This window comes from Danio rerio, chromosome 18, assembly GCF_052040795.2.
Source record: "Danio rerio strain M-AB ecotype USA chromosome 18, GRCz13ab, whole genome shotgun sequence".
NCBI classification, from domain to species: Eukaryota; Metazoa; Chordata; class Actinopteri; order Cypriniformes; family Danionidae; genus Danio; species Danio rerio.
In genome coordinates, this window is record NC_141038.1 from 31,468,682 (window position 1) to 31,495,000 (window position 26,319).

General features: G+C 35.6%; 1 protein-coding gene across 4 annotated transcripts; it reads right to left on the minus strand.

Moving 5' to 3' along the window:
• Positions 1–16,468: 16,468 nt before the first annotated feature.
• On the minus strand, positions 16,469–26,054 carry cmc2 (C-x(9)-C motif containing 2). Of its 4 annotated transcripts, XM_087291664.1 has the most exons (6): positions 26,003–26,052; positions 25,794–25,880; positions 23,991–24,052; positions 23,114–23,184; positions 20,541–20,612; positions 16,469–17,250 (listed from the first exon to the last, which is right to left on the minus strand). In XM_087291664.1, the coding sequence occupies exons 3-6, from the start codon at positions 24,019–24,021 to the stop codon at positions 17,167–17,169; spliced, it is 258 nt and encodes an 85-aa protein (XP_087147790.1). In that variant the 5' UTR covers positions 24,022–24,052; positions 25,794–25,880; positions 26,003–26,052; the 3' UTR covers positions 16,469–17,166. The 4 variants fall into 4 exon arrangements, with proteins under 4 accessions (XP_087147790.1, NP_001269068.1, XP_087147791.1 ...); NM_001282139.1 differs by lacking the exon at positions 23,991–24,052 and having other exon boundaries at positions 23,114–23,247; positions 26,003–26,054; XM_087291665.1 differs by having other exon boundaries at positions 23,114–23,657; positions 23,830–24,052; positions 25,794–26,052.
• Between the last annotated feature and the right edge of the window lie 265 nt (positions 26,055–26,319).

The following is a 26,319-nucleotide window of genomic DNA, read 5'->3' on the forward strand; positions in this document are numbered from 1 at the left end:
GGATAGTGGTCTCTATCCGGGCATGGCTTGGTGGGCTCTCCCCTGGGTCTAACCAACGCCCCCGGTGAGCTCATCCATAGCGTTTGCCAGCAGTCGTTCCAAAGACCCCCCCCCGCTATAGACCCACCATCCCCCAAATGAGTGTTAGTTGTTTCAAACAGCAAAAAAATAAAATCAATGCATTTCGTTTTCAAAATGATTTTTTTTTTACTTTCTCCAGGAAGGTTAAGACGTGCAAGATGGAGACAAGTGGTTGGAGTTAGAAACAAATAAAAAGAGTAACATTGTGTGCAACTTTTTGGTAACAAATCTTAGTTTACAATAAGGATTGTTGCTCCCCTAATGCATCTTCATCTGCTAACTGGAAGGTATAACTAAAAACATTATATACTGTAACACATGAAAGAATTAAGTTCCGTTACCAAATTAACTATTCCTGTGTCTATACCAAAGGATCCGCTTCTTTATTTGTTTGAACTCGGTTAAATTTAACAAATTCTCTTTGGTTATTTGATCTAAAATTTGTTGTAGAAGTTCCACTAAAGAAGTTCTTTACATTAACTGTACTATTAAAATTGATATGTTGACTTCTAAATAGAATGATTAATCAGAAAAATTATTGTCATAATAACTACATAATTAACAAATGGAATTTCAAATTCTTGGCCACTCATTTTGTGCCTTTCTCTGGTCGTGTGCAATGCTTGAAATTAGCTAGTTAAAGCCATTATTGACAACCATTCTGTGGGCTGTCACTAAATAAATGTAGTGGGCACTACACTGCATTCTTATTAGCTAAGTATGTTTGGGAGCTTGGCAAATTGGACACTAATGAAGGACACATAAGGACAGACTATTGTTAGTCCACTGCCAACAAGAGGCATGAGGTTTCTATACAATAGTCAACATTTGAACTTGATCAAAACATTTCATCAAAGTTGTCCTAAAACAATTAAGGACAATTTTAAAAAAACTTTTTTGGTCGACTTCATATGTTGACTACTGTACATTATTAAAAAAGACTTGGCAGTGCTGGAAAAAGCCAGCAGGATGGACATGAAAAGACAGATATGATCTGAGAATGTCAGACCATATTGACAGAAGGTAACAGGCAGTGGAGACACTGAGAATAGGTCTTGACCTGCCAGGGAGCTTCTTCCATTATGTTGTTTTGCTTAATGTAAACCAATAAACCTGGCTAACCTTGTATCTCCAGTCAATGCTTATTTAGAATGCCATTGATTAACAGTTCTGGTTATTGATCATGTTGTTGTTGCAGGTTGAGGAATCCCATGGCACTTGATGGTGGGTCAGGAATAGTCTGTTGTAAATGGGCCCTATGTTGTACCCAATTTAACACTTAAATAAAACTGCCCAAATGTTTACATTCTCTCAGTTTATTAAAGTAAACATTACTTGTTGTTGTTTTCCCTTTTTAAAATGTGAAATGTAAAAAATAATATCAGTACATATCAGTAAACTGTCAATCAATTTTGTAATATGCTGAATACCCTTGCTGCCAATCAATGAGGTTATTACCTTTTTATTCACAAAAAAAAAAAAAAAAAAAAAATATATATATATATATATATATATATATATATATATATATATATATATATATATATATATAATTATTTAATGAATTGAAGCATCAATGGGATTACATTACATTCACAAAGTGCATCCGGAAAGTATTCATAGCGCTTCACATTTTCCACATTTTTACAGCCTTATTCCAAAATGTATCAAATTCATTTTTTATCAGAATTTTACACACAATACCCCATAATGACAATGTGAAAAAATATATATATTTTTTAATTGTTGCAAATTTATTGAAAATAAAAAAAAAACCTGAAAAACCACATGTACATAAGTATTTACAGCCTTTGCTGTGAAGCTCTAAAATGAGCTCAGGTACATTCTGTTTGATCATTCTTGAGATGCTTCAGTAGCTTAATTGGAGTTTACCTGTGGAAAATTCAGTTAATTGGACATGATTTGAAAAGTCATATACCTGTCTATATAAGGTCCCAGGGTTGACAGTGCATGTCAAAGCACAAACCAAGCATGAAGACAAAGGAATTGTCTGTAGACTGCCGAGACAGAACTGGAAGACTAGTCAGGATAGAGGGAAAGATGAATGCATTAATGTACAAAGACATGCTGAATGAAAACCTGCTTCAGAGTGCTCTTGACATCAGACTGGGGTGACGGTTCATCTTCTAACAGGACAATGACCCAAAGCACACTGCCAAAATATCAGTGGAGTGGCTTCACAACTCGGTGAATGTCCTTGAGAGCCCTGACCTTAATCCCATTGAACAATTCTTGAGAGATCTGAAAATGATTGCACACTGTTGCTTCCCATCCAACCAGATAGAGCTTGAGAGGTATTGCAAAGAGGAATGTGCAAGAAATCTCAAAGACAGGTGTGCCAAGCTTGTGGCATCATATTCAAAAAGACTTGAGGCTGTAATTGCTGCCAAAGGTGCATCAAGAAAGTATTGAGCAAAGCCTGTAAATACTGATACTTATGTGATTTTTCAAGTTTTTTTATTTTTAATAAATTTGCAACAATTTCCAAAAATCTTTTTTCAAGTTGTCATTATGGGGTACTGTGTGTAGAATTTTGAGGAAATAAATGAATTGAATAAGGCTGTAAAATAAAAAAATAAAAAATGTGGGAAAAGAAGCGCTATGGATACTTTCCGGATGCACTGTATACACTGTACTTTTAATTTTAACTAAGCCAGCTCAGGGGCTTACATTAAACTGTCATTCCATTATAAAATCTGATTTGTTTCAAAATAATAATCTTTACTGCCTAATTGAAATACAAATAGAGTGGTTTCATGTTGGACAAGAAGCACTGCATATAATTACAATGTTCAATACCTTGTCTTTAAAATATGGACTTTTTTTATCACAGTATTTTCAGTTTCTGCACATGCCTGCTTCTCACAATGGTGCTTGCATTTAAACAGTCTTTCATGTTGTTGCTTGAACAACTAAATTAATGCTGAAGTTTATGTCAGTGATAGTATTTTAATTAAATTACATTGTCAATGCTGTAAAAGGAATGCTATGACAATGAATAGTCAGATAACCCTTTCACTGAAAGTTATCAGTGGCTGACAAACACTTGCTGTGCATACAGCCCTTTTATTAGTTTTGAACAAAAGTACACTTTTTGTGCTTTGAAGGCTCCCTCTTAAGGAGGGGCTCTGTTAATACACAATACACACACTGTATTATCAGGATATAAAAAAGGGGTTACTTTAAACAAGTTTAATATTAAAAATATATCAATATTATTGACATATTCAAAGTAAACAAATGTTTAGCCATATTAAACTCCAAGTAATAACAATTACAATAGGTAATTTTACAATAAAGTCTCATTAGTAAATGTTAGTTAATGGACTAAATTCAACAATGAGAAAAGGCCAGATTTAATATTATTTTGAAAATACAACTCGATTTTTGATATTAACTCAATTTAATAAAACAATTTGACTTGTAATCAGATTACGACTCTAATGCACTATTAGGCATTAACTTATTACCATCACCTAAGATTAATAAAAGCAAAGTAGTTTTCATTGTTAGTTCCGTTAAATAAACTAATGCGAACTATTGTAGTTTTATTGCACAATGTAAACATACAAGAGCCCTATAAATAATTACAAAATTTTCTATCATTATTTCAGCATGTAGTAGACCAGATTAACATTTGAAAGTGTTAAAGTTTAAACTATTAAACCAACCGATTATTCCAAACTTCAAGCATTTTGTGATGTTTGTGCTGTTACATCTGCAAATACTATGAATATTCTTTAAAAGCACTCTGAAAGTTTAAATATTAAATAATTATTCATAGTATTTTAAAATGCCCATGATATCAATGTTTTGCACATTCTTTATCACAATATACTGTATATTGGTGTATGTCTTATCCCAAAAGATCTAGGCCAGTTTGTTTTCTCATATCATGATTACCTTAGCCAATTGGCAAAACAGACATAAATATTTACAATTTAATTTTAATTGATTGCAATTTGTTGATTTTATGAACCTAAAAGCCCTGAGATCATTTTTAGTTTTTTATTACTTAAGGAATTCTGCAAAACTATATTTAAAATAAAAAGTTTATAAAACGGTTCTGATGTAAGGAGAGAAGGGCCTGTCTGAGTTTTTGTCATGCTAATAAATAATGGAATGAGCTTGCTCATGTATGCAAAATGAGGCACTCAAGCAATGCACATTGACTAAAGGGGAAGTGCCCCTCCATAATGAGACAGAGATGAGATCTATAAAGTCAGAGGTCTAAGATGACTCAAGGGCCAAGGTCAACACCTCAGAATACAAGCTCCACAAAACCTCCTTACAGAGCACAGCAGTTTGTTAAATGGCACTGCTAAACAGAGAAGACGCAGAGAGAGACATGTGACATAAAAAAAAGCCAGACCTTACACTAGTACAGCTAAGAGGATGACAACAAAGAGGCCAAAAATGTGGGGATGTGTCAGTTTGCTTTGAGATACAAATATGTTAAGTAAGATTTAGTTTACTATGGTAGCAAGTGTGCTACTGGTTTATATTTAAAACATGTTTTATTATTATTTATACTTTTTCCCCCACAATGATTCAACTGTACCATAAGTACTTTTTTTAAAAGTCATAGTTGTTTACAGGCCTGTAGACTTTACTGTAGTTCACTTTTTCCCATTTCTCTTCACTTGAACTCTTCATTGTTCAACCTTAGAAGCAACAGTAATAACAGTATTTCAACTGAAAACAATATAGTCAGTGCTTCATCTAAATAACACAGATACATAATTTCAGAGGCAGAATGGGCAAAGCAGTCGATTGGCATGAATCATTCATTGGCACCCAGCACCAGAGCAACTGGCAAAAAAAAAAAACATTTGAATTACTTATAATGTGTCAACTGTGTATTGCATTTGACCAATAGATGGCACTGTTACAAAGTTTACATGGTGTGGTCATGACAGGTAATAATGACACCACAATTTTGTTTCAATGTGTTAAGCATTGCAGAGAAACAACCTCAGATGTAGTTTAACATCATACCAACAGTGCAGTTTTTTTCAGTGCAGTAAACAAAAAATGGTTCATCTATCGACACATGTTCTAAATTTGCAGCATGATCCAAAGATAATCTGATTCAGGAAGATTGGCTGATTGTTGCATAATTTATGTTTGTGCTGTCAGCAAGACCCAAGGAATAATTTGAGACAAAAAATAAAAAAATAAATAAGGACATGCAATCAAAGGTTATTACATTTTTTATGCTTCATTTGTAAAAGTTAATTAATGATTTATAATTATTAACCAGTGGGTGGTGCTGTTACCAAATGTGCAAGATGTGGTCAATCTGGGGGAAAGGTCTGCATTTCCAAATAAATTTCCAAATAAATCGCGGGAGCGGTCGGTAACGGGTTTAATTTGGGACGGGAGCGGGCTGTCTAGCAATATCGCTCCCGACTCCCGAGCGAGCACGCGTATGTATGTGTGTAAATGAAATCGCGCGATGCTGTGTTTAGCTTGTTTGTTGCTGTGTGTGTGTGTATGTGTGCGCGCGCAAATGAGAGGTGTCTGTGTGTGTGCAAATGAGAGAGAGCTTTGCCTGTGTGTGCTTGGTGCTCATGTGCGTGTGTGTGTGTGTGTGTGTTAGTGCGCGCGCGCGAATGAGAGAGAGAGAGCTTTGTCTGTGTGTGTGTGCTTGGTGCTGTGTGTGTGTTTATACAGACAGCTTGTTATAGGCTGTCTGGACTGTATAGCTGGGTGATTTTCGGTTTTGTTCTTTTGTAAAGCGCGGCGGGTAGAAAACGGGGCAGGTTGGGCAGCGGGACAACAAATGCTTAATATAAGTGGGAGCGGTCGGGTTTGGGCTAAAACCTGGCGGGTGCGGGCGGGAGCGGGATTCAAAATTTTGTCCCGCGCAGTTTTCTAGTCTGGGGAACGACAATGACACACTTATGCCGAGTTCAGACTGCATGATTTTCAAAGTAATCGTGTCACAGATGTTTTCACATTGCTTGGCTATCAGGGCTAGCATTTGGTCGCTGCTTTGTTTACACTGCACGATGGATTGAAGACAGGGCGTTTCACATTGCATGACTTTACAATAGGAAGAATCGCAGACAACTTCATCCAAACTACGTCTCACAACCAAAAACACATAGTATATCTTTTGTTATAAACTGCATAACGAGAAAGAAGCCTTTAATGGGGTAGAAAATGTACATATTTGCTCACCTGGGTTTGAGGGGAATTATCAATTTCTCCTCAACTTTCTTTTTCAAATATCCACTAGTTTTCCTCCATTTCTTGGGTCCAAATAAACTAAAAACGAGCGCTTTTAACTTCTCCCCCTACCTCCCGCTAGCCTGCAGGTACCCACACTAGTGAATGCTGCTTTCTCATTGGCTGTAGGCGATCGCCGATGTCTTTTTCAGTCAAAACTCATTTCACACGACAGGATTTGAATCGCTGACAGGCCCAGATAATTACCATGCCAAATATCTCACAGGCATCAGCAACTCATTGGCAATTCTCTCAGGTCCCGTCTCTTATAGTTCACATTTTGTGATTGTTAATCGTGTGAGCTAGCACCGATTTGTCTGTGATTTCAGGCATTTGTCTGCGATTTCTTAAAACCTGTCAGCGAGTCTAAATCTGGGTTAAAATCATGCAGTCGGAACTCAGCAGTAGGGTGAGCGCCATTGACCAACTGAAAGCTTGTCTAAAGTTCAGCGCAGAACGCATTAGTGTGCCAGTGTGGGTCCAAATGCTTACACATTGCTTAATACACACAGGATTTACAGCAACACACAAATATATTTATATATGAAAAAAATAAAGAATTAAAATGTTACAAAAATTATTATTTTCCACCTAAATATAAAAACGACTGCCTCCATGCCTTCTTCATGTCGGGGGCTTTTTTCAGTTTACTGAATATTGAAAAAGTTTTGAAACAAATCTTTATGCTTAATAAATGAAATAAATGTAGGCTAGTGGATGTCTTCAGTGAAGTGCGCACAACACAATTTCCTTTTCCATGGAAGTAAAGGAGTAAAGTAAAAAAATAAAGTAAAGAAAAAATAAAAAGGCAGAATGAAGGAGGCTCGTTCTTTATCCTTGCACTGCTGATTATCTGTTTAACTGTTTTCTTGCTAGTGAAGCAGTCAGTTTTTCCACTTACAAAGTCCACCATGTAAATAACAAATGCGCCATGGCACTACGCATCTGACTCTTAAAGGGAATGGGAGATGAGACTCTGACTGGTTTATTGCACATTATGCTCAAAACACACCCATAACTCATTAAGAGAATAAGCACAACCCTGTTAGACCATATTTTTCCATCCTTAAAATGCGCTTTAGACTTTGTAACTAGATCATTGAAATAGAGCTACTAAAGTTTGATGTCAATATGTGTAAGCATTGCAGAGTTACAGCCTTTGAATTTTTGGCCAAATTAAAAATGGTCCATGGCCAAAATAGCTGACCTAAGAAAATTGGATATCATCTGACTCAGTTTGACTAAACCATTTATTTATTTTTTTGGTAAAGTTTTTGATTAAAATGGTCTAAAGATCATGTAGTAAAAATTTGTTCAAAATTAAACAAACTTTACAGAACAGTGGTTCTCAAAACTTGACAGTCCCCTAAACAATATATGTATGTTTTAGGTAGAACCTGTTCTGGTGTGAGTTGCAAGTTGTGTGTGTGTTCTGTGGTGGGACAACCACATAACTGATTATGGTGCAGTGCAAAGACAAGACTAAAACTCTAAGCAAACATAGCACGTATATGTGAAAATGAACATGTGTGCATATGTAAAATGTCCAGAAAATGTGTATACAGTCAGAATGTAGAATAAATAGAATACGTGTCTGTGTGCTATCGGGCTCATGTGTGCAACCGTTCCATTAAAAAAAGCAACCAGAAAAGTACTGGGAATGGATCTTGAGTGAGGTATTTGTGAAGTTATGTATAGTTGAGTGGCAGTGGTGCTTCCCCAGTGGTGACAGCTCTGTTTTGTCATGTTTCTTTGTCATATAGTCTGCAACCACATTACTGCTTGCCAGGTCAATGACGCACATGGAACTTGTAGGGCTGCTTTGTCAGCAAAAACTATTTAACAGACATCTAAGTCGATGAACCTTTATCACATGACGAAAATAAGACCTGACCAAAATTGCTGGTCGTGTGATGATGACAATTAATAAAATTTATAATAAAATTTAAAATATGCAATATTGTAATTAATAAGAATGAAACCAAATGTTGTTTACATAATAAAAACTATGCTAAAATGTCTCTTTATTTTTGTTGACTAAAATGAGAAATAAATAATATTATTGTTTTGCAGTAAGGTCGCACTGTGCAGATGCAGAAGGCGTCCCTTCCTCTAACTGCACTCACAGCATTATTTAGAAGACAACAAACAGACACACACTGAGAAAGCTAGGGAAGGATGAAGTTGCAGCTCTCTGTCGAGAGCTAAAGTCTGCTGCCGGCTGCCATAATGGGTGACAAAATTTAAGTTAATTTACAGTGCCAAAAAAATAGACAGTCCAGTAATAAAGTATATAAACAACGACAGAGTAAATAAGTAACAAAATAGCAAAGAAATTATTCTTATTATTTTTAATTAAATAAACAGGAAATATCCAAATAAATAGTAGAGTGTGTGTGTGTATATATATGTTTTATCATTTTAAGCTTAACTATATATAGGATTTTTTTTTCTTTTTTGTAGTCTGCCTATGGCAGATTAAGGAGATCTCAGATTTCTCTCTAAAATACCTTATTTTTTCTTGCAAAGATGAGTTAGTGTCAGAAATTTAGAACAACATGGGACAAAATGAGTAGTTAACAGAATTGTCATTTTTGGTTGAACTAACTCTGTAAGGCAGGTATTGGCTCAGTCAGCATTCAATTTTGACACTGTATTTACCTGAATCTGACCCTTCTTTAAAGTACAATAGAAACAAATTTTGTTTTCTTAAGCTACATTCCTATTTGTAAAAAATTACCAGTGTCAAAAATTGGTACTTCTATGAATAGCTTTATTAACTGTAAAAAATAAATATGCAATTAATTGCTGTTTATTTTGTAATAGCCCTCAGTAATCATTCCTCTAGACTTTACTCAGTTCTACAAGGTAGACATCATGTTGTGGGTGGTGCGTTTTTTTTATATATATATTTTTTGCTCAGCCCGGCGTGGCTAACCGCTTAGTGCCTAAAGAACAAGAAGCCACTTTAGATACCACCACAAATCCCTTCTGGTAGAAATTATTAAATTATTCATTCACGCTCTATTTCGCAGATTTTTATAATATTTTTTATGTCTGATAAAAGGGTCAAAGGCTGGAGGCACCTTGATCAATCATTTAACATACAGTGAGGAGCACAAAGCAGATGAAGGTGCTGGAATTACAGGACACTGGCCATGTTTCATAGCTTGTTTGCACTGCAGAAAAGACAATTCCCTTATGCTAATGTTTGCAGAACATGAATGTTCCCTCTGGGCATCATGGGAGCTTTTACGTTTTATTACCTGAGCAGCACAGGGGCCCTGGGGCTAAGACACAAAGCCATTTGCAAACGGGTATGAAGAATGTATAGCCTCATAAAATTCATTCTGCCATGCCTGGCCAAGTGCAATTACAAATGGCATTATGTAAACCGATATATTCTAGCTGTAATAACATTACATTTAGCTGCATACATGTTGCTCAAGGCATTGCTGAAATAGGTTGTATTTGTCACCCTTGACCTGAACATTCACACATGACAGATTCAGTGACTCACAGAGACGTATGCATGATGACTCTATATGATATATGTGTGTACTTATAGGCCACTTTATTAGGTACACATAAAATATCCAATCAGCCAATCACACGTATAACATGAATGCTTTAAACAATGTAGGTGTGGTCAAGGCAGTCTGATGAAGTTCAAATCAAGTGACACATGGCATGATTGTTGGTGACAGAAGCATTGGTTTGGATATTTCATTATTCTAATCTACTTGAATTTTAATGCAAAACCATCTCAAGTGTTTACAGAAAAGCATCAAATATCTAAAAAAAATATAATGTATGAGAGTGAAAATGCTTTGGTGAACAGGGGTTAAAGGAGAAGAATGGCCATGTTCAAGCTGAATAAAAGGCAATACAAGCATATTGGACCTTGAAGGAGATTATCAACACAAGGTCACTCTGGGTTTAATGGTGTTGGCACATTTTGTGTAGTACATACTAAGCAATGTTTACCAGCTAGCAAAATGAATGTGGCTTAAATCTGGCCCACATGGAATGATGGGTCTTGGGCGGTCCACTCCTGCTTGCCAGATCTAGGCCACAATTAAGCCATAGTAATACCACATATCAGCCAGAATTCAACCACATAAACCAGAACTGACCTTATTCTGGGCCACAGTTTGCTTTTTTTTTTTTTTGGCCCAGATCTAGCCCACACCAGATACTTAAATCTGGCCCACATATCGCATGTAATGGTGGGTCTTGGGTGGTCCACTCCTGTTTGGCAGATCTGGGACACAATTAAGCCATTGCATTACCATATATCAGTCAGAATTCAACCAAATATATCAGAACTGATCCTATTCTGGGCCACAGTTTGCTTTTATTCTGGCCCAGATCTGGTCAACACCAGATACTTACATCTGGCCCACATACCGCATGGAATGATGGCACTAGGGCAGTCCACTCCTGTTTGCCAGAGCTTACTGTGCCAAATATTTGCCAAAAGTGGCCCTCCTATGTTTTAAAATAACTGGGCTACATTTGCCATATTTTTTCTGGGTCACTTTGGGCTCACAGCCACATTAGCCAGAGCTTACTGTGCCAAAAATTTGAAAAAAGCGACCCACATATGTCTTAATATAACTGGGCCACATTTGCACATACACATGTGAGCCACTTTGGCTTTAGACCCACATTACCCTTGAATGACTATGCCAAATATTTGCCAACTGTGGCCCACATTTGTCCTCTGTCATTTGGGACAAATTTACCATTTTGCACATTGGCCATATTAGGCTCACGTTCAGATTACATTTTGCCATAAGTGCCAGATCTTTGCCTTAAATGGCCCATGGCCCGAAATGAAATCTTTGAATTTCGCAAATGAATTGGAATCTTTGGCTCCCTTTTGCCATTGTACAGGTGGGTCATTTTAGGCTCACATTCATTCTGTCTGGACCAAAAGAAAACCACCAGTGCAGCATAACTGCCTAAAATGGCCCACATTCATTTGCTATCTGGGTAAATGTTACATTCTAACCCAGTTTTGTTGCTGACCAAGTCTGTTTATGACAAAAATGTGTCCATATTGTGATTAGTAAGTCCAGCAGGATAACACACCATGTAATAAAGCTGTTTTCTTGAACAAGACAGAGTTCACTGAATTCAAATCACCAGTTACCAGATCTCATTCTAGTAGAGTGCCTTATAGATGGAGAGGTAGGGGAGATTCACATGGGCGACAAATCTGCCTCAACTGTGTGATGTTATCTTCTAAATAAAAGCCAAAATCTTGAAGCAATGTTTCTTGCTTCTTGTTGAATTTATCCTACAAAGAATAATAAGGCAGTTCTGAAGGCAAAGATTATTCGCCTAATAAAGTGGCCAGTGACAGTATATGCTGAACAAGCATTACTGAAATGTTAGCTGATTAATCCCAGCAAGAGGGCAGAATATTATACACACATTTTAGAATGGGTGTGTCAAACTAAATTTCAGACAAATTTCATACTAATCTATTAACCCAGACACCCTAAAAATATCTTTCTTTCTCACCAGCATGACATCCTTTCATATTACTGTCTTTCTTCCCTTACCCCTCTCGCTAAAGCCAGACTGCTTTGTGTTTGAAATTAATTAGAGCTCTGTGTACTATTGAATAAGTCTCAGGTTTGGGCCAAAAACTGATTAAGTATCAAGTGGGCTGCTGAGAGCCAGAGTATAAGTATGTGCATGGGGTTACAGGTTAATCCTTATTGATTTTCCACAATCTGCATATAAGCCCTGCTAAAAAGACGTATAGAAGGGGAGGAGGAGAAAGTGAGAGACAAATGAGAAATAGAAAATGACTCAACACAACATTTGTATAAAACTGTACATAACTCAAAATGCATCCTTCCCAACTCTAAATGAATAATCTGGCACCAAATCAAAGCAAACTGATTTATCATAGTCTGAGGTATTGCTGTAGGGTTTTGGTAAAGAACAAGATCATCAAATCCTCAAATAAAAAATAAATAAATAAAACAACACAATCAAGTAATATCATAATATCACCTATAATATTTTAATGCTTTGATTGGTTTGACATACAAGGGCGTGGTTGGATTTGCTTGGATGCTTGATTAAGCGCCTCCACACCCATCATGAGACGTTTTTCCTTTAAAGTGTTCAATATGAACGATGCGACAGCGCCTTTTCCCACTGAACGTTTTTAAGGCAAAGTGCCTAATGTCAGGTGTGGAGCCGCGGAATCAAGCATCCAACCAAATGCTTGTATAATCAACCAAGCCCTCAAACTTCTCATTTGCATCCCCATATTTCTCTTATAACAGGGTTGTTGGTATTTATTCTCATAGGGGTAGAAATATCACTTGTAAAATATGAACAATAACAAAAAAAACAACACATACATCTTTAGAAAGGTTTTTATTTTTAATTAGCAATCAATAGGACCTAAAGTATACACACCATGGACAGCTATTTGCCATGTGGGAAAAATTGTGTTTAAAAGATAAACCCAGCAAGATTTCTAAATATCAGCAGGATATTTACACATCCCATCTCTGCACTATATCAAACAATTCTTGTCAATTTGTACAATACACTTAGCAGTTTTAATAATCAACTGATGTCTATCAGCTGCTGCAAAATGGTTTGTATATTGTTTATCATTTTTGTCTCCGTTTTCAATTGTTTTATTTGATGCCTTAATATCTATCAAATAAGAATTTACCTTAATTTTAATATTTAGTAGGTGTTTTCAAATAAAAAGCCAACAGTGAATAGTGAATATAAATTGTAACATTTACTGTTCTATTTGTTATACAAGATCCTGTATTTTAAAGCATTAATATTTTATAACAACAATAGATTAACTCAGTAATACGTCAAAGCTCAAAATGTCAGAGACATCTATTACATCAAATTCAAATAATGTTACAGGAGACCAATGTGGAGATATAGGCTAACATTAGTTTTGTCTTCCTTATTCCTATTTCAGACCCATTAAAAGATTTACTGCTAGATAATGATTACCTGCATTTTGTATCAGTAAACTAATAATAAAGCCAGATAAAACCCTTACTTTACTGAATAAACTGTGATCCATCAGATCCTGTAAGTCAAAAAGTATAGTTTACTGATGAAGTCATTTCATCATGGTAAAATAACACAGAAATCGAACAATAACACTTCAAACTTCTCCCGAAGCTCCAACAGTCTGCTTTGAGAAACTGTTAATCACAACTGTCAATCACACCCCATTTTTATAGCATTAAATTACTAGCTAAAAAGATATTGTTTAAAAATGTTTTTAAAAATTAAGCTTTAATTGACCAAAACCATCTTTTGGGACAATTTACTGCAAATGTAATTTTTTTTTTAATTGGGCTCAAGTCTAGTTCATTAACACGGAGGAGGCAGGCTTTATGACTTCTACTGCAGCCAGCCCCCAGGGGGCGATCTAACGGCCAGGAGCAGAACTCAAAAGCAGGTGTGTGGCACACTTGATTGACACCCAATGGTTGAACTAGGTATTGCAGTCCAAATTCAAAATACCTTTTCACTCATTCCCTTCTCCAACAATTCCATGCAAATGCAGGTTGTCAGATTGACAATACAGGAGCAAACATGCCTGACTATTGACCATGGTGTCCTAAATACACGATGACACATTATAGAGGGGATAATTTCTATATTAAAAGTTTTGTCCTGACCATTATTTGCTATTTCTATTTTTAAAATGGTGTTTATTTCTTGAGGCTAAACAACAGCATGAACTACTGATGGTGATTACCTTAGATACGGATTTATTCAGTGTTAAATGCTACCAGTGTGATTTTAAATACTTTTTTACGTGACATTTATTGTCAAACTTAAAGAGTAGACACTACAGATCTTGGAAATAAACTAAACCATTTGAAATTGAATGTTAAAGCTCTGACTCAACTGTGCATTCTTTAAATAATGTTAGGATTTTAATGTAAGAGGTTTGATATAAATAAATGGTGCCATATAAAGAAAATCTGTGTATACCTATGCATATAAATATTGTCACTTTGGAATTATAAGGTTCTATCTGCATTCTGAATGATTTTGAGATATTGAGCTTCAAAGTTTTTGCATTCCATAGCAAACAGTATGTGTGTAACATTTGTTTTTTAAATAAAAAGACATCCCATAATGTAAATAAGTTGTCATTTAATAAGAATATGTCAATAACTCAATTTTGACAAAAATGGCAGATAGAACCTTATAATTCTAAGGAGACGATATATAGAGTGCCATATAAAGAAAATCTGGGTATACCTATGCATCGGTATATATCTAGGTAAATGCATCATCAAATAATACAAGATCTGTGTATGGAAATGGCCATACCATGAGCCTTAGACACCATTGTATCCTCATTCTTGTGTAAATTCCCAATGGACAAAAGGCAGATCAGAACACAAAACAGACTGTTGCGTGACTCACAGGCCACTGTTGCTGTCCTCCAGAGGCTGTGTTTTTGAAAATGGCCGCATACAGTAAGGGAGCCTCTTGACCGAATTGAATATGCTGTTTTTTACTCAGGCAAGGCAGGATGCTTAAATATAATTGGGCAAACTAGCAATGGAAAGGTTATCAAGACCAAAACAAAGACAGAATATCTGACACGGAATGCACATTTTCATAGGAGAATAAATTATTTTAGCATTGTTTTTCAGATAAACAATTTTTCATTATGCATGTTTCCTAAATATCTGCAAACATATTATGGTATTTGTATGCTTTAAAAGTGTCAAAAACAAAAACAAATGTCAACTGAGAAAAATTTGTTCATGCTTTCATGACCTCAATTAAACTATTGCAATAAGTTAGTGGTTGCAGGCCTAATTAACAAACTAAAGTGCTTTTTAGAACTAAGAATTATATTAGTCTGATTCCGCCATCATTGCATTGGCTCCCAATTAAACATTGTATTTGTTTTGTTTTTTATTTATTGACTACCTTCAAACCCCTGAATGGCTTAGCTCCCAGGTATTTAAGTGAGCTCCTGGTGTATTACTGCCCCTTGCATCCTCTTTGCTCAAATAATTCTGGACAATTTACTATTCCTAGAATATCAAAATTGACTGTGGTGTTAGATCATTTTCTTATTTGGCACCTAACCTCGGGAACAGCCTTCCAAGAAAAGTTCAGCATTTTCATTATTATGGTGTTTTTCTGATTTAGTGTCAAAAATGACTCTTGGGAGTATGTTAGTGTATAACGTCAGGTTTAAGAATTTTAAAGGTATGTTTTCAACTTTGTTTTAAAAGATAGAAGGTGCAAAATTGATGTCCAGAGGCAACTGATTCCTCATGCCAACTGAGAAAGCCCCATCCCATTACTTTTTATGCAAGAGTGAAGGACAGTTAACAAATCTAGAGTATGAAAGAGGAGAAGAGAAGATATAGGAGATTTGCATGGGCTCATACCGGCCAGTGGCACCCCTGAAGATATGTGATCAGCACTGCAAATGTTAGTCTACCTGAGGCATAGTAAAAAATCTGTCTCTATCGTTTCCAGCGTTAAAACAAGCACCCCACTCGTTTGTGTCAATAAGAAATGTGTAAAGACTCAGGTGTTACATTTGACTTAAACAACATTTACCTCTTGCTTTGTTATTTAAATTTAATTTAACTTTATCTCTGTTTGCAGCTGACAAATCTTTCCCCATCTTTCACCAATTACTGTTTCCTTTATCATCTCTTTAAATGCTGCCTTATTTTCAGTGTTTTGAACTGAAAGTGGGTCACTCTTGCTCTCCTGCACAGTTCATTTATTGTTGTGCCGTGTTTGATCAGTGTTGTTGCTTTGTAAGGCTCAAAGTGTACTTTATTTATTTTGTTAACGTGTAAATGTAGTCTTGCACACAGCTTTTTAAAGCATACACAACTTGACAGTGTGTATACATGAACACAGGCACTAGATGAGTGCAACACAAAGTCCAGTTCTGGCACCCTTTTTTTCTCTAAAGTTGAGTGATAATGTTGTCTCTATAATCATTACATAAACGTCTATTGTTTGGTTACTTCATTACTTTGTTGCTGTTCTGTCTCTTACAATGTCTTTACCCACTGTGGGACAACAGTCCAGCAGCTACAGCGTTGACACCTTGTGGACAAAGTAAGTAAGTAAGTCTTTTATTTTTTTTATTTAAACCTGCCAGGTTACATAATGTAATACACCTGATTCAAATTAGTATCAGCATATGTATATGCCATAGACTGATATATACACACATATATATTTGAGGCTGTTCTTTAGAATAAATTACAACTGCAGCTTATCAGACCAACAACTCCAATTTGGTGTCTAGAAGATTTCAACTTAAACTAATTTAGGTTTTTAAAAACAAATGTACATCACATTGTCATAAGCATTTATACCAATTACCGTGACATTTCATGCTCAGGTGCATTGCATTTCTCTGGATCATCTTTGAAATGTTTACTTGAGATGATTACTTTTCTGTATACATTTAATTCAAATAGATTTTTATTTAATTTCACAATTTGACATCATTTTTCTTTCAGATCAGTAGGCCTCACCTGGGAACAAACAGTTTAAATTTTAAATAGGAGCTGTGAACTTCAGCTCAAACCCAACCAACTGCAATTCAACACCATTAAATAAACTTGTGTTGCATCTAGTGGCAACTCACTCAGCTTCTTTATTTACTGCAATGTTCATAATAAATTAATCAGCATGTCCTCAAGGAAATGTACTCCAGGTTTAAAGAGTCACCTACAAAGCCCAGAAGCTAGGTAATGTCTGTGCTTCAAGGGTGCAAGGGTCTGTGCTTCAAGGGTGCAGGTCTTGATCTTATGGATGTTCTTTTGGTTGCTCCTTTAAACGTCGTCTCATTTCTTCTGCATGGGCTTTGCTGCGCTCCCTTTTTGTTTGATACTGTGTGGACAAATAGAAAGAAATTATTTAACTCAAAGCTGGTAGAGAAGCTGGAATTAATTAAACCTTTATCAAACCAATTTCACAAATATTTTGATCAGGTAAAATGATTACAAAACTAAAAAGGAGCATCCGAGTAGACAATAAACAGTTTATAAATGTTATTTAATGGCAAATGATTTGTCCCTGATAACATGTTATTAACACTCATCTGTTCAATACATTACTGTTCATGCCTAGATTCAAACAAAACACAAACGACTTGCCTAGGACAGCAGATTTTGAGGTTGATTCAATTTCCAACATGTATATGTATGCTTTCTTATAATAATTCTTATAATAATTAATAGTATTTTATTGTTATAATAATTCTTATAATAATTAATAGTAAAATTAATAAACGTAGAGGGCCTTATCATACACCCGGCACATTAAGGGACAAGAGTTTTTGTCGCGATTTGTTGCTATTTTCAGACCAATGCAACCCCACCACACTCTTTAAATAGTAAATCCATTTGCGCCGCTTTGTGGACTTATGGGTGTGCTGGTCTAGAAAGGAGGTTGTGTGAGGAGTTTGCATGTTTTCTCTGCCTTCGCGTGGGTTTCCTCCGGTTGCTCCGGTTTCCCCCCACAGTCTAAAGATATGTGTTACAGGAGAATTGGGTAGGCTAAATTGTCCGTAGTGTGTGAATGTGTGTGTGGATGTTTCCCAGAGATGGCTTGCGGCTGGAAGGGCACCCGCTGCGTAAAAACTTGCTGGATAAGTTAGCGGTTCATTCCATTGTCGACCCCGGATTAATAAATGGTCTAAGCCAACAAGAAAATGAATGAATGAATGAAGTTTAGATTTGTCTGTCAGGTTTTGGAGATGTATGCATCACCATATGGGGCATAATAATAGCACATGTTTTTTGGCAACTTGCTTTGAAACAAATCTTTGAATTAACAAGCTAAATTAAGTATGTAGGCTATTAAATGTCTTCAGTGGAGCGAGTACAACACCATTTCCTTATCCACAAAAGTCAACAAGTAAAAAAGTTAAGAGAAAGTAAAGAGGCCGAATGTAGGAGGCTCACTCTTAATCCTTACTGCAGATGGTCTGTTTAATTTGCTAGTGAAGTTAGTTTTTCCACTTATAAATTCTACCATGTAAATAGCACAAGCACCATGGCGTGATGTAACTGACTATTAAAGCGATTGGGAGATGAGACTCTAATTAGTTTAATGCACGTTATGCTCAAAACACACCCATAACTCATTAAGAGAATAAGCACAAAACTGTTAGACTATGTGTCGCAGCGCAGAACGTATTTTTTCTGTCCTTGAAATAGCAAAAGTGCATTCGGACACTCCTTTAATGTTGTTGCACCATGCGCACTACCTTAAATTTTATATACCTGCTAGATGAACCCGTCTCATACAGCTGCCATTGCACGGCTCAAAGACACTTTGTACAGTGCAATTTAACACAACTGCCTCTAGGAGTCGCCAATGAAAATAAAACAGACACGCACAAAAAATGTGCGTACGCCAGCCATGAAGTTGGTATGGAGCTGCGCACATTCCCGCGTTCATTTCATCGTTAGTAAATCCAAACGTGAGCCATTCCGAGCGTGAAACCTGGCGTACGCAAAGTTTTTGTGCGTACGCAGCGTTGATACATGAGGCCCCTGATGTCAAAAGGTGATTGTAACTATGATTAGGTACAAAAGCAGCATCCCAGAAAGGTTTAGTCCTTAGGGAGCAAAGACATGCCAAGAATCACCAGCTTGCCAACAAATATACAATTGAAGTCAGAATTATTAGCCCCCCTTTGAATTCAGGGTACCCCCAGGATCCTCCAAATGAAATTCAAGGCTTTTTAAGACCTTTTTAATACCATTTCAAATTAAATTCAATGTCAACTTCGTACCCATTCTGACAGAAGTATGAGGGTAAAAATGTCAAATCTGTATAATGTTTGGACCCTAGAAAATAATTATGTACAAGTGACTACATGAATTAAATTAAACATTTTATTTCAATTATCAGTTATATTTAATACATATGCAACAACGTGGTCGTCCACCCAGTAGCATATATGAAGGTTCAACTGAAGGTCAAACATGACCACAAACCCATTGGCCTTATTCACCTGGTTAATCAGTTCTTTATACAAGTTTGACAGCATAATGGTGTGTATATAAAAACAAAATCAAACATGGAGAGTCTCAAAAACCCTTTTATATGAGGAACTACTTTCTTCCGCGTTGGATTCAAATTAAAAGCTAACAGTTAAACAGCTGAGCAAGCATCTTTTAAACTTTATATCTGTAGTGTCTTTTTGCTGGCTGTATGTGGGCGGAGTAATATACAAATCAGCCAATCAGATTCGAGAACCAGACAGTGTGTGTGTGTGTGTGTATATATTTATATAGCAAGTCCAAAAGCCAAAAGCCAGGGTCTGTCATGGTATGGGTTTGTGTCAGTGGCGTTGGCAAAGGTAACTTACACATCTTTGATGGCACAATTAATGCTGAAAAGTACATCGATTTTGGAGCACAATATGCTGCCTTCTTTTTCAGGGACAATCATGCATATTTGCAATCATGCAATACAATAAAAACACATTCTGCACACATTACAAAGTCCTGGCTGTGGAGGAAGAGGACATAGGTACTTTACTGGCCTCTTACCTTAAGACTTGTTTGCAGGAAGAATGGGACAAAATTACCTGAAACAGTTCTAAAGACACTTGATGTCCCTAAACGCCACTTGGTGTCCCTACACTACAGTACCTAAATGCATTTTAAGTGTCGTGAAAAGGAATGGCAACATTACAAAGTGGCAAATGCTTCAATGTCCCAACATTTTTAAAAATCTTTTGCAAGAACCAAAGTTGGAACATGCGCTTATTTAAAAAAAAAAAAAAATCATGAGGAACAACAATGTTTGTTGTATTGTCTACAATAAAAAGGTTTACTTGCAATACTTTTTTATTTGCGTTTTCCATGCTGTCCCAACTTTTACTGATTTGGGGTTGTGTTTAAACAGCATGAGAGTCAAATAAGTGATAAAAGCTATTTTATAATAAATCCAAAACAAAATGTCAATGCATTTGCATTGCTGATAACAGTGACATGTATCTTCAATTTCTTTTTCTCTGTGTTTAATAAACCAATATGTTATATCCTGGTGTAAATGGGTTATTTTATCCAAAACGACATTAAATGTAAATGGTATTGATTGTGCATTCTCAAATTCACGATCCCTGTTTAAATATGTAAACTCGCAAACAATGCAGCACTCACCTCTTTCCTGAGACATTCACGCATTGCACGGTCCATATCATTACATGTTCCAAAGAACTTGAGGACGTTATGCTATAAGACAGACAGACAGACAAATTAGCTACCTGCATTCCTGTTTTCAATGTAAAAACATAATAAATATTAAGCATCTCTCTCTAATTATTGGCCAGTCTTTATAACAGATTATCAGACAGAAACAACCATATAAATGGTAGAATCCATAAAATGTGTCAAATATTCCAAATAAATTTAATATCAAAGTAATAATTCATTATCAAATTCATTACTAATAATGAACTAGATCTAAAGACTGAACAGAATTAGGTTCAGGAACAGTTAAACAGCAGCCAACTTCTACTGTTTTTGTACCAACTATTGGTGTGAATGGCTACTTTTTTTCGTCAACATAGGAAAGAAATTCATAAATGTTTAGAACCACTAAAGCAGTGGTCACCAAACTTGTTCCTGCAGGGCCGGTGTCCTGCAGATTTTAGCTCCAACCCTAATCAAACACACCTGAACAAGCTAATCAAGGTCTTACTGGGTATACTTGAAACATCCAGGCAGGTGTGTTGAGGCAAGATGGAGCTAAACCCTGCAGGGACACCGGCCTTCCAGGACCAGGATTGGTGACCCCTGCACTAAAGTGTAGGCAAATGGTGACTGAATTTTCATTTTTGGGTAAACTACCCCTCTAAGCATTATGATAATGCTACTTTCATTTGTGGCACTCCTTTTTTATCTAAATCAACTTTGTTTCACAGTTGCCAATGTTACTAAATTAACACTTACTGAACTAAATCAAAGTTTGACTGACACTTTTTTCTGAATGATGTATTTTCCTCTGTAAAGCTGCTTCTAGCTAAATTAACTCCACTTTATAACAGATCTGATTATTGCAATATTGTTTTCATGTTGATAACTTTTTGAAGCAGCTTTTTTACACATTGTAAAATATGTATTTTTTTTACAATACAAAAGAATATGTCTCATCCATATATGACTTTCATAAAATGCAAAATTAATTATTACAGCATCAAAACTTTTCAGTGTCCTCTTTTTTTTTGGTCCAAACAAGTGTTTTTTTTATTTATTAGGCATAATTTCCACATTTATTGGTTGTATATTTACAGTGTGTGTGTGTGTGTCTGTGTCCATTTGGGTGGGTTAAAGGGGTAATGAAGCACTCAGTCAAGTTTACCTTCATACATAGGATTCCACTTTAATGAAAATATATTATACAAACTCGATTAATGTAACCATTTAGCAAAAAACGGCATGTTTTACTATAGATTTTAGACCTAAGGCACTGCCATCTTGGAATGTTGCTGTGTCTGATGTCACAGGGTTGGTTGAGTTCCCTGCGCTGAACAGAAACCCTGGAAGTAAAGGAGACTGTACTTTATCCCAATGCGTGAAGTTGTGAACGTGGAGCTGCTGCAAATACAAGCATCAGATGTGTGTCAAATATAAAAGTATATATATATATATCTATTCTATTTTTCCCCTTTTAATCACCTATCATTTGATTCACTCTCTGTATTAAGCTGTCTGAGTGCCTTTCTGTGATTGTAACAGACTAAACACAAGAGACTGGACAGGCTAATTTAACCCAAAGCATGAAGTTGTGAACGAGCATCACCGAGCTGCTGCAAATACAACAAATACAAGCATCTAAGTGTCTTCAGTTGTGTCTTTTTCTTTTGTTAATACTGTTCTTTTGATGAGCTGAGGTCTACTCACGCTGCTTCAGCGCTGCCTGACAAGGGGATTTACATTCAGACTAATGCAAGGATTAAAATCATTCATGACTTCACACTTTACTAAGTCACATCTGTGTGTGTTATGTCAAGACATATTCCCTTATCAAGTCAATCATCTCGTTCTCTCAACATGTATGAAGAATAAAAACCTGCCATGAGAAACACTGCGCTGATCTTAGTTTAAACATGAGCAGAGGTGAGGGAGGGGCTGTAGCAGTAAAAAAAAATGAAAGTATCCGCCCCCAATACGTCAGCACCAGACCTGCTGAAGCAGCGCAAGAGTGGAGCACAGCACAGCGCATCAAACGAACAATATTAACAAAAGAAAAATACACAACTGAAGACACTTAAATGCTTGTATTTGTTGTATTCACAGCAGCTCTGTGATGCTCGTCCACAACTTCATGCATTGGGTTAAATTAGGTTGTTCAGTGTCTGTGTTCAGTCTGTTACAAACACAGACAGGCAGTCAGGCTGCTTAATACAGAGAGTGTATCAAAGCGCATCAAATGATCATAATTAAAAGGGGATAAAAAGAAAAATAGAATAAATTTATACTTTTATATTAGACACACATCTGATGCTTGTATTTGCAGCAGCTCCACGTTCACAACTTCACACATTGGGAAAAAGTACAGTCTCCTTTACTTCAATTGTTTCTGTTCAGCGCAGGGAACTCAACCAACCCTGTGATGTTAGACACAGCGACATTTTAAGATGGAATCCAATGTACAAAATAAGGTAAACTTGACTGAGTGCTTCATTTCCCTTTTAAACTCTAAAAAGCATGTTAAGTGAGTGTTTGAATACCTCTTTGTGGCACTGTTTGAGAAGTGTTATAAGCTGATTGCACTCATCAGTATGCAGATGGGGCGACAGATCCGGATGCATCCTGAGTTAAGGTTGTATGTCTCAATCTATGACACCACTTGCCTTGTTGGTGACTACCATTATTTACGCCACCATAAAGAAAAGGAAAAAGAAAGAAAAAACGTCTAAAGTCCATTTACCCAAACAGTACAATAAAAGACACAGCAAAATAATATAAATAAACTAGTTTAATCCAAGTCTTTCGGAAGAGACAGAACTAAAATGCTTGTATTCCCAATGAATCTGGATTGTACTTTCATGTTTTTTTGTTTCATATTTTGAGGCATTTAATGTTTGGTTGAAAGGATTCAACAGATGAACAGAACTACTGAAAGTACTTTTTTTATAATTATTCTCATTTGTGTTGGAAAGACGACCAGTTACTTTCATTTTTGGCTAAATATACAATTAATGCAAATTCTTGAACACTTTAGAAAACTTAAAATTAGCGTTGTCCATTATTCTAAACCAGGGGTGGCCAACCCTGTTCCTGGAGAGCCACCTTCCTGCAGATTTCAGTTGCAATCCATATCAAACACACCTGACTGTAATTATCACGTGGTGTTCAGGTCCGAACTAATTGGTTCAGGTGTGTTTGATATGGGTAGCAACTGAAATCTGCAGGAAGGTGGCTATCCAGGAACAGGGTTGGCCACCCGTGTTCTAAACAAACATACATCTGTAAATCAGTTCACTGCCAATGCTGGTTCCTTAAAATGTTCAAATACAGCCATCTTCATTCAAGTCAATAATATTAGGCTGGACTAGCAGAAAGCTGGAAAATCAATTAAGCAATTCGACTTGAGATTAAGGATACTACAGCCGCCCCATCCCAAACCATCACTCATTCTAAAATCCTCTGAAATCTGCAACACTTACCTGCAACAAAGAAAAAACATGTATTAGTTTTAATTTACTCATAACTTTCTCTCTAATTATATATATATATATATATATATATATATATATATATATATATATATATATATATATATATATACACACACACACACACACACACACACACACACACACACACACACACACACACACACACACACACACACACACACTTTCAAACCCTGCATTATAATCTACTTAAATATGTCCTAAATGAATGCACTATTAATGTGAAGTACATATTTTTGAGTGTGTTAGAGAAAAGTAAGCAAAATGTGGGACATACTACACAGAATTGTTTCTTGCCACTACAGACTTTTTTGTTAACATCAGTTTGTCAGTGAGTTTGTAAGTTTTTTTTATTTGTGCTACCTAACAACAGTTTGTCATACCTAATAAATATAAAAATAACATATTCCCCTGACAGTCCATTGGATCTGATGATGTAAAATCTGCTAATTGTTGTCCAATGATGCATTTCATAGTTAAATCAAATTTGTTTTGTTACTGTGCTATCTGCATCTTTCATTTTAAAAATTGGGCAATGTTGTTTCAGATTAAATTAAACACGAATAACACAAAATGTTTTTTAGGTTAGATACTGTCATTCAGAAATCATCCTGTCTACTTTATAAGTTCATCAACATCTTCATCCATTAACAGGAGCTCAAGTATTTATCCACAGTTGGTCTTGTACACATGCTTGGTAGTTTTTATTCATGTTTGTAAAGGCATAGTTTTATTAATAGTTTTCATAAATCCTCAACCACAAGGAGTTTTGCTTAAGTTTAGTAACTGTGTGGACAATTTTAATATCCACCAACAACAGTAAAAATAAAATTAAAAAAACTTTTTTTTTTTGCAATTATTATAATCATTATTTTAAATGAAGCTCATGGGAACCTTAGCTATGAAATAACAATTTATTCTTTTTATTTGACTAATATATTTATTATTTTATTTATTTACAATTTATTATTTTATTTGACTAATGTTAGTGCCAATACCAAAAATGTAGTTCCTTGAAAATTATTTTTATATGTTTAAAATAAAACTTAATTCTGATGAATAAAAAATAAGGTGCAATGTGAACATGCTATTCAACATTTTGACCACCAGATGGACACATATGCCCGTTTTACAGTTTTGTAACTGATCTAAATATGATAAATGAATACTTGTATGAAACTCTGCTTAAAATTAAAATTAAACCCATTTTATCCATTTTAAAATGGCAATTTTTTATTGAGTATAATCGTTAAAATAAAGGTAAAGTTTTAATCATAATCTATTTTATTATAAAGTTGGAGCATTGCAACACGTAAAGGAACAATCGATATAAATATAATCTATTCACTCTGTTTAAATCTCTTTAAGAACTAAAAGTAGAATCGCTTTTTAAAAACTTCAGGTTCATAAACTACACAGCTACAACATTAAACATTAAAATTATTGACTGGAAACTGCAGACATTATTTTTAATAAACGTTACAAGACAACTACTTTAAGTGAAGTGGAGTGTCACATATGTGTACACTGTCATCAATGCATCAGTGTTGAGGTTACAATTTCTACCTAACTTACGTAGCTGCTGCTTTTTGTGGTAACTGTAAATAAGTAGCTATCTTTTTAGTATTATCATTTATTTATTATTGAAATTCAAACGCTTCGCCATCATTACTACATCGATATTGCAATGACATCTTATCAATAAACTCACCAATAGCCTTATAGGCGGTTCAGTTGTGTAAAACTCCTGAAGGGCATCACAGTTCACGTGTTTAAAGTCCACAGTGGCTAATACACACTAACAACAAATCAGAAATGTATGTTATGTTAGTCAGCTCCTTTGCTTTATATTTCATGTTCTCACACAGACGTCAGGTTTTTGATGCGATGCAATGCAATAACCCTAAAGCCGCAATTCACCTAGGCATCAAATCACATTTAGCATGGTGCCTTCCTATGTTGCGTAGTATGTCTCTACTCCGGAAAAAGTATTGTGTTGTACTGCAGCGTGAACCAATCAACCGCTTCGTTCTCATCAAACCGGAGTAAGGACTTTTATGAAAATACTGACGGACAAAATCTCTCAACTTTTTAAAATAATGACCCAATGCAAACAGAAGTGTCTGTCTACCGTTAAAAAAATGACGTATAAAAATATATAATATATTTTCATTTTATCGTTTAACTAACAAATATTGGTACAATTATCAAACAGATAACGTAAACATTAAGAAATA

Excerpts from the sequence above, each read along its gene's own strand:
- cmc2 (XM_087291664.1), bottom strand. The coding sequence starts at position 24,021 with ATGAGTGATGGTTTGGGATGGGGCGGCTGTA. Across the intron at positions 23,185-23,990 it reads TTTGGGATGGGGCGGCTGTA|ATCTGTCGCCCCATCTGCAT; the intron begins GTATCCTTAATC and ends GGATGCATCCGG. Across the intron at positions 17,251-20,540 it reads GTGAATGTCTCAGGAAAGAG|TATCAAACAAAAAGGGAGCG; the intron begins GTGAGTGCTGCA and ends TTGTCCACACAG.